Below are 9,138 nucleotides of genomic sequence, written 5' to 3' on the forward strand. Positions count from 1 at the left end.
GTGAAAATGACACTCAAAATCGAAATGGTAAAGTTATTCGCATATTCCATTCTGTATTTTCCATTTTTAATGTTACAAGTTTGAAAGTTTTTTTCTAGTTTCGTTTTCATTTTCTGTCCTCAGTCCCCACTAATTAGAAGTGGGAGTGTGATTACTTTTGCCCTTAACAAATGAATGTTGTTAGCAGAATTTACTTACAATGTATCGATCACTAGTAGGACAAACAAATATCGTATATTACTCTGGGTAAGGCAAACCCTTGTTACAATCAGATGGAGATATTCTATTCAATACCCTCATTTGCCTCTGGTTAAAGTGAAATTATATTAAATAATATTCATTTTAATGTGTTACAACTTCTCCCGGACTGAAAGTTTAATCTGTCATTCTTTCATTCATTTTCATCTAGTCTCTTCGAGGAGTTTTAATAATTACGAGTCATTGTACACCCCCCCCCCCCAACTTCCGTAAGTAAACACGTTAACCAAACCATTCCAAATGTCACTTTCGTCCCTTTTGGACACTCGCGAAGCTTCGCATGCTGAGTGTCTGTTAACAGTTCAATTAGTATTATATCTGATGATTCTTTACAGTAGTGTAAGTTATGGAATGAATTTGAATGATACAATCCCGTAAATTATTCACAGCAAACCATCAAACACCACTTAATGTTTCATCTACTTTGGTTCATTTTTGTTCTTTATATACTCTGTACGCAATCTGTAGATGTTAAGTTAGTACTAAGCGTTAATGGTATGATATTGATTGAAACGTTCTCAACCTGCTTTAGAGCTGGCTTTGATGTAATGGGTCCAGAGCCTCTCTTGAGGGTCCTACGGAAATTCTGAAGTTTGTTCTTTCTCCATGTCTTCATCTCTCTAAGTCCCTCTTTCATTCCCCCCTCGCTCACTCTCTTTCTTTCTATCCCCTATTTTTGAACAGCCGCTACACCGTGTGTCCTTCTCTGAGTTTTGCCGTAGCGATGTGGTTCAGCTTTAGTACTTACACTATAGTAAGCAGTCCTCAGCTTTTCATCCATACCCTTCTTGAGGGAAATTCCGTTCTCTGCTACCATGATCGGTAGTTTGTATCGTTGCCACGTCCATAAAAGTGAGCTGTGCATTACTTCTGGAGCCACCTAAGACGAAACAAAAAGAATCATCACTTGCTTCTGCGGTGAGTTCAATGTCCAATATGAGTGTAAATGAGAGTATGTTCACTCACTGGAAAAAGAAAGGTGCTACATAACACCTTTTACAGGTGCTACTGCAATAATGCCTCTGCAAAGGCAATAAAATTGCTGAAAGTAGCACCTTTGAGGGGCCTTCAGTGCTTTTGTGAGGCACTCACTCACGCTTCTTAATAAGCACTAGTTAGCACATTTGTTTTTCCAGTGTTGTGACACTAGCCAAGAGTAAAATACTTACATTATACGAAGGGTAATTTTCTGTCCTCCTTCCTTGCCCGTCCGCAAATCGAAACGAAATAAAATCTGCTCCATGAGTCATTTTTTCGACGATGACTGCACCACCGCTAAAAGGAAGTGTCTCTGGGGTGCTGTCCGGATCCCTATAAGCGACATTTCCTCCCGCGTATATGTTAAGACTTATGAAGTCAGTAGCTCCTGATAGCACAAACAGAAAACAATACAAATGTTTCTATTATCAATTTTGTACCGATAAGTATATGTAGGAGTACTAGCGATACACAATGTTTTCAGCTCTACTCGATGTTTTATCGTGACTTTTAACATTTCTACATGTTTTCACATGATTTTGAGTGGACTTCGTCCCATTCAACGCAGCATTCCTAGAATGAACGTTTGGATTCCGTAACTACTCGACTCACGTGGAATTTCTATTCTACGAGGGCACGATATATATACCTCTTGGGCATGGGATGCACCATGTATTCTTACGAGAATCTTCCTTCGGTCCAAAAGGGAGAGACATTCGTGCTTTCGCTAGCGCCTAGGAACTTGGCGAAGTTTCGCCAGCCACAGCGCGTGATTTGTTAACGGGACTAGCGCTGTGAACTACCTTGAAAGAGTTGGAAGGACCACGTATTCTCCAAATTAAAAGGCTACAAGTAGGTTAAGGTATTTAAGTAGACAATACATGAATCTCCCGAGGTACTGCGGCACAGAAAAAGAGCCATGACTTCAGCTATAGAAAATTGCAGAGCTCTACATCGCTTGTCCCAGTCCCAGGAGCGCACGCATAGCAGCATATGCGAGTGAGATTGTTCTATTTCTGGCTCAAGCGTCTGACTAGAAGCTGCCGCAGCCATGCAGACGCTCCCTTGACTGATGGGCCCATCAATGCAGACCTTAGGTATGGTGACCACTTACCCCTCATCATCTCTTTCTCTGCAGGTGTAAACTCTGGTCGTAAATGACCTGTAAATGTCTTCACGAGCTCTGGGTAGTCACCAAAGACAATCGGGTGTAGAATGGAACCAGCCTGTAACTGGTTAAATACCTCTGCGGCAAAGGAGTCCTCGATCGACGTTGTGTTGGGTTTGGCCGTAATGATCCACGTGTTGACACCCACGCGTCCTAAGAAACGAGAGCAAGTTCATGTCAATGTGCATATTAAATTTTAAAACGTGCACGCTTTTTTGTGATTCAAAAAGACGTGCACGATGTTGTGATTATCATAGCAGAAAAAGTACACCATTCACTTCACTGCTTGTATTTCAGATGAGAAGCTCTTATTTGTGCGATACTTTTAGGCACCATAGTTTTGCGCAAATGTGGATCAAATCGTTTTGCAATGAATTCGAATTCATTTGTAAATAAGTATTACACAAAATTTGTGATAAAAATAGTATCACTCCCCTTCGAGTGATACACAATGGGAATCACACAAGCATTTCATCACAAGAATATGTGTGAAAAGTATCACACCTAGAATTACAGTGTCCAGCGCAAAATAGCTCGGTCCCTTTATACGGGACCAGCATCAGAACGCCGGTAAGGACTAGGTGGAGATAGCAAGCTTGCAGTAGTTACTTGGACATATGGCTTCGCGCATTTACTTTTGAGAGAACATGGAACATTGCTTGGTGTAACAAACACTTGTCCCTATTGGCAGCTGTCGGGCGAATATATTTTCTCCTCGTCTACAATTTGTTCGCAAACTTACGAAATTCCTGCAAACTATTGCCGTTTGCGTTTTTGAATGAATTGAGTTTGGGGAGTTGCGAGGTATTAGTATCCGTTAACATGAAGATCATTTTGAAAGGACTAAATAAATGTTCCAAATAGCCTACCTCCTCTTTTCTAGGCATTTGCAATTTTTAAATTACCTGTAAGTTTGTCTTCTTTGAATGCTCGGTACGCCTCTGCGTGCGCCAGTGTTATGTGGTGCATGCACTTGTAGGTATCATAATTGTCGGCCTGCACAAGGCCTGCCGTGATAAGGAGGGTGCCGAAATAGGCACACATGCCGTTCGGTTCGTTGATGGTGGCCCACAGCTGGACCTGGGATCAGGAAAAGTAATTTTGTTAGGTATCTCTCCTCAAGACACGAAATACTCGCCGCTTGTCAACATTGGAACCAAGCTTTTATTTTACATCCTCTATTAGATTATGACTCCGGCTGTTGGTCTCTCCGAATATTTTGATATTGTTTCGGGCCACCCTCCGGCCCAACGGCGAGCTCTGCGCCAAACTTGAAACGCGGTCCGCACCGGGTAAATCGGGTCCGATTGTAACACCAAGATGCACCAAAAAATCGACTGCTGTGCCGCATCATTTTTTTTTGTGGATGGTAGAGTGTGATTGTTTCAGACATTGTGTGCATGTCTCTGATTGTTTTAGATTATAGGATGAGTATTGTGACATGTTTTGAAATATTCTGTCAAATTGTGACGTGATTGTGTGTGATTGTGTCGTGATTGTGCGTGATTGTGTCGGATTGCGTGTGGTTGTTTTTGATTGTGTGTGATTGTGGCCGACTGTTTGTGAATGTTTTTCCCGATCCACATATATTCTGTCTACTTCCAACCCTTCGGTTGTACCCCAAAATGTACTCGTATCAAAAAGTCTTAGATTTTCGAGGGTAAACTGCTGTAGACACCCACTGTTTCAGTATTCTGAGACTTTTAGCTTTTTTGGCTAAATAATGTTAGTGCTTTTTAGTATCAAGGCGGTATGCGACCCTTCTTGACCTATATCACATAGTTGTGAAGGGACGCGGAACCAAAATTGTCCGTTTGCTGAGGATGACTCACCAAGCACTAAAAAAACGATTGGACAATGATAGCTTGGATCGAATACGCACTGTTTTCCTGTTCTTCAACTAGCCCGGGGTGAAATAATTTTGCTGAATTCTGACTGAGACATAGATATAACTGACTGTTACCTGAACCACTCTTTTTGCCCCTGATCATGCTCTGCCCCACCCTGAGGCTCCCTGAACTAAAAAGGTTCAGGGTCGGGCAGGCCTGCGCCCCTCCCTAAAAACCGTCTTACCCGGTGTCTCGACGCGGCCCGTCTTGGCCGCGCCCGCTTCACAGCGGCCACTCATGGCGCATTCAGGGTGACGCAGACGTGATTCAGGATGTTTCATCAAACTTGAGCAGCAAGTTTATTTGTAAAACTATTCCAAGTCATATGCCACGTTTCTTACTCTGTTAGGAGACTTGAAAGCTGTTTAACATTCAGAGGAAGCAAGACTACGGAAATTAACGATATTTTTGTCAAATAATTCTCAAAATTAACCATTAACCTAATGTCTTATATTGCAAATTGCTTCTTGTTAGTTTACAAATAGACTGGTAATTTGGAAAAGCATTCAAAATTTTATAAATGTAATTTGTAATTTAACTATTTCCTCGCTCAAGAAATTTCGATGTTTATTTATAGTGTTAAATCTTTTCGTTCGAATCTTTCCGAAGTCTCATGAAACATTTTCCCGTATGTCTACGACTTTTTAGAATAATGTTCTGTATGGCTTTAGATATTTTCAAATACTGCAGCGAATAAATACCAATTCCAATAAATGTAGTGAAAACCGCGTTTCAGTGCGCCCAATAGGAGAAACGTGCGAGCAGACGAAAGATGCGCGCAGAGCGTCCCCGCCTGCCTCCTTTGAAGAGCCCGGACGGAGCCACCGTCTCGCGTGTTCCAGGTTAGCTCAGCGGGTAGAGGCGTCGTCACCACCAACAACAGTCCAGCAGCGAAGCATCCTCTCCAGCGATTCAGGGTTCGAGTCCAGCCGGGCTCTGATGCAGCTCGCGGGTGGGGGCGGGCGGCGGGTTCGGCGCGGCGGGCTGGGCTGACACTAGGCTGACGGAGGCATGATGCTTTGTTTTTGCCACCGCTACCTGCTCGCCGACCCGCCCAGCCCAGCTCGTCAATGCGTGCCATAGTTCAAAGTTTCAATGTAGGATTCAGGGCGTGAGATGTCCCTATGCTACCTCCATAGTCAGGCCGAGCGGATTCAGCGTAGAATCAGGAAAGAGTCAGGGGATATCATTTTTGCTAGGTAGGGCGTTAATAATGAAAAACCATAACGGCGTATCTACTCACCTTTGAGCTAAACTCGTTGAAAACAAATCGAGCATAATCACGAAATTTTTGAATCATCTCTCGACTTTGCCAGCCCCGAAACTGGTCTTCTAAAACCTGGGGGTGGTCGAAGTGATACACTGTGGCCTGCGAAATAAAAGCGGTCAGCAATTTGATAAATTAGACGAGAACAGCGAGGCTTCTTCCTGCCCCGGTGATTTGAGGGCAGTAGAGTCTCAGTTCACTATGCGAAAGTAAACTGTTCCTGATTATTTCATCCCTTGGTTAACACACTACATCATTCTCATCCGAACTCAAAGCTTGTTCACTGAGACAAAAAAATCTGTCTCAGCACTACACGTTAAGTCTCCAGATCAAAGCTTTTTCGTTGCACTATCCATATAGCGTTGGGAACTAAACGAAGCATCGCGCGAGGCTAAGAAAATTTAGAGCACGGCACTAAAACTTAATGGCAGGGCACGACTATCTTATTTTGAGCTGGGACAGAAGTCAGCAGCAAGAGATATTTTTCTCAGTGAACGACAAGGTGTAATAACCGATCCTAACTGAAACCTCGTCTTGTTATAGGCCTGCAAAAGTGGTGTTTCAGCTGAGGGACGGTCAACATCGATGATTCTGCGCTGGGCTGGCCAGCACTGGCGTATCTTGGAGACTAGCAACACTGGTATATATGTTTTTGGCTTACTTGCACACTCTTGCACGATCGCATTATTTCTCAGAGGGGATTTGAAGCGTGCTGCCTGCTAACGTCCAAACGAGAACCACTTCCACAACTCAAGCCCCAATTTTTCTCTGTATTTTATTTGAAATATTACCAATGCGACAATCAACTTTCAGTGCCTTCTCCAAAAGGATGGGACAGAGAAAGTGTAGTAGAATGCCCAAAACATGTACTTACAAATGGAATAAGACCTTGTTTAAGGATTTCGCCAATGAGATCATGGTAATATTGAACTCCTTCCATATTTGGTTTAGCTACATCCCCTTCTGGCAGTACTCGTGACCAAGAAATAGAAAAACGATACACCTGGAGCTGAAAAATGACAGGAGAAATGGTTGGGTAAGAGGCAAAAATAAGCGGGAAAAGGAAGAGTCGTACTTTCACTCAGCCTTCAGAGATTGTAACGTTCTCGCAAATCTTACGCCCATTTTAATACTAGTGCCACGACAACTGATGCCAAAACTGAACATTTGACTTAAATGTACAAGGAAGTCCCCGCCACGCTACCCGGTTTGAGGTACACCATCCGTTTTAGAGACGGCAAATTTCAGCGACGGATGTTTCAATGTATTCTTGAAGTTGATTGATTTGATTCACGATGTAGTGAGCCTGAGGGGGCTCACTACATCGTGATTTGATTCCTACCTTAAGTTTTTTGGCAATCGCGATATCCTCTTTGAAGCGGTGGTAGGAGTCTGCTGCATTGTCAGAATCGTTCGCATTTTTATAAGCTATAGCTCCTAGGTGTCCCGTGTGAAGTACATGGTCAACCATACTCTCAGATTTTCCTGTAAACAATGCAAATAACTATTTATCCTTCGAAAGAACATAGTCCTCGGCTCTTTTACGTATTAGGGTGATCCTCGGCGCATGGGCCATTTGATCCGGGAAGCGGAAGAAGGGATTACCTGACATAACCCCAAACTGGGATTTCTTGTGGCCGTTAATCTACAGTAAAACTGGCACGTTTTCCGTAAAAACAAAAGACAAAAAAAAAACTGTTTGCCTACGTGCTATAGTTCCTGAGATATGACGGAATGAAAAATGAGTCAAGTAGACTTATCCATTTTCACCTCTAGGTTTTACTTGAATAAGGAGACAAATCGAATTGACCCCTTATGAACGATGTAGCACTTAGAGATATTTGATAGATGAGATAACTCCTTTTGTAAGAAATTGAAGGACTTGCCTCGAAACTCTATTAATTTCTTAGAAGTAACTCGACTTATCTCCCTTTACGCAAATTTTTGCGGGAGATACATTTTTAAAATCTGGATAGGGTCGATATCAAATATTCTACCCTCGCTATTTTATCAAGCAGTCTCAAAAGAATAAGAATAAAAAATGAAAGTTTACATTTTTTTTTATTTTGTAGCGTAAAACAGTTTTTGGTGTTTCCTGAAAACTTGTGGTTATGTAGTTATCCCCTTCTTCCGCTTGCTGGACCGTTTACGTTTTGCGGCCTTTCAAAACTCGGTGATATGGTTCTTAACGGATATTAAAGCGGCTTGATTACACTGTCGTACTGGGTACCGGAACATTTTGCATGGAAGAAGTCGTTCAGTTACGATTTAAATTTATAATTGTAAAATTTACCACCTCTGCGTATTAGTTTGGAATCGGAAGACTAGCGAAGGTGGGAGTTTGTACCTGTACGACTCGTTTAGCAAATGGAAGATTAAAAAATATGACGTTTATATCCAAACATATTTTCTACGGTGTACACTAAGATTGTTTGGTGAAATGCTGTAAACTTCAGAATACTGCAATGGTGGGTGACTTGACCAGTGTAAAGGGTCGAAATGTTGAGAAATGGCCCTTTTGCTGAGAATCACCCATAAGTTCATTAGCTGTGAGATTACTTTAAGCGTTAAAGTAGAAACTTGATCGTAACTTAGATTGAGACCATCTCGTAATACATTATGGAATAACCTCATCCAAACTGTTTTTACAGCCATGTAGGCTGGATCATTGTTGAGAATTATTATTTTACCATTTTTGTGAATGTGGTTTACTGAGCAAACACTGTTCGTTCGTTTTATAATAGTTGCAGCGTGAGCCCTGATGCTTAAAAGAAGCTGGCGCTAAATCCTTTCTTCCCTATCACTTCTAGCGTTAAAATTGACACCTCAGAACAAAAGGCTTGCAGATCGACTGCTAGAAGAACCAAAATCTAAACAAGTTAGCCGTTCGTTCCGAGGTCCACACAGTTCATTTCACTCGCTATGTCCTACCTCTGTAGGGTAGGTGATACAGTTATGGGACGGTTAAGCGCACACTTTCGTTTGACGCAGCGCTGTGCGTCTCTCGATTAAAGATGATACGTACCTATGGGCTCATGGGCTAGTTGAAGGTTCGAACTAAAGGTTACCACTCTAGTTTGCCTAAGAATTCAACCCCTTACGCCATTTACAAGGTCACAAAGTCAGAGGTCGAAAAACACAGTTATTGGACGGCTGGAGACAGTTATTGGACGGCATGTCATAGTTATTGGACGCTTCCAATTTTTCCATCTAAAAGACCTAAAACGCGGGGGTTTCGGTATTTTTCCATGTTTTTTGTAACAATACGTCTACAGCTCACAGTTCTTTATGCGCTCGCACCCCCACCGACGTTTCCAACCCCATCCTACGCCTTTAAAACCTCGTTCAATGTTAATTTATAACAAATCATTAATTATTCTCTTTTCCGAGCCAAATTGAACGTCATATGTTTTTGTAGGCTTACAATATGACCCCACCCACTTTGCCCACCTCCCTCCGCCCCCCCTCTCCCTCCTCGGGCGCGTCGGCAGCGCGGTGAATAGCAGTCATGAAATGAGGGAAATTACAGTTGACATGCAGTGATATATTTGTATTTTACGATTACTGATTTAAGTTTT

General features: G+C 42.3%; 1 protein-coding gene across 1 annotated transcript in view; it reads right to left on the bottom strand.

Annotated features, from left to right (window-relative positions):
• LOC113212233 (myrosinase 1-like) overlaps window positions 1-9,138 on the bottom strand; it is a 16,166-nt gene that overhangs the window by 1,704 nt on the left and 5,324 nt on the right. The window contains exons 3-9 of the mRNA XM_052274254.1: window positions 6,903-7,045; window positions 6,435-6,569; window positions 5,537-5,662; window positions 3,310-3,484; window positions 2,351-2,557; window positions 1,428-1,624; window positions 1,007-1,138 (exon numbers count right to left, since the gene is read on the bottom strand). Coding sequence (XP_052130214.1) covers window positions 1,007-1,138; window positions 1,428-1,624; window positions 2,351-2,557; window positions 3,310-3,484; window positions 5,537-5,662; window positions 6,435-6,569; window positions 6,903-7,045 — 1,115 coding nt within the window. The remainder of the gene's footprint in view (window positions 1-1,006; window positions 1,139-1,427; window positions 1,625-2,350; window positions 2,558-3,309; window positions 3,485-5,536; window positions 5,663-6,434; window positions 6,570-6,902; window positions 7,046-9,138) is intronic.

Source organism: Frankliniella occidentalis, unplaced genomic scaffold, assembly GCF_000697945.3.
Source record: "Frankliniella occidentalis isolate FOCC.00 unplaced genomic scaffold, Focc_3.1 Scaffold363, whole genome shotgun sequence".
Taxonomy (NCBI): Eukaryota; Metazoa; Arthropoda; class Insecta; order Thysanoptera; family Thripidae; genus Frankliniella; species Frankliniella occidentalis.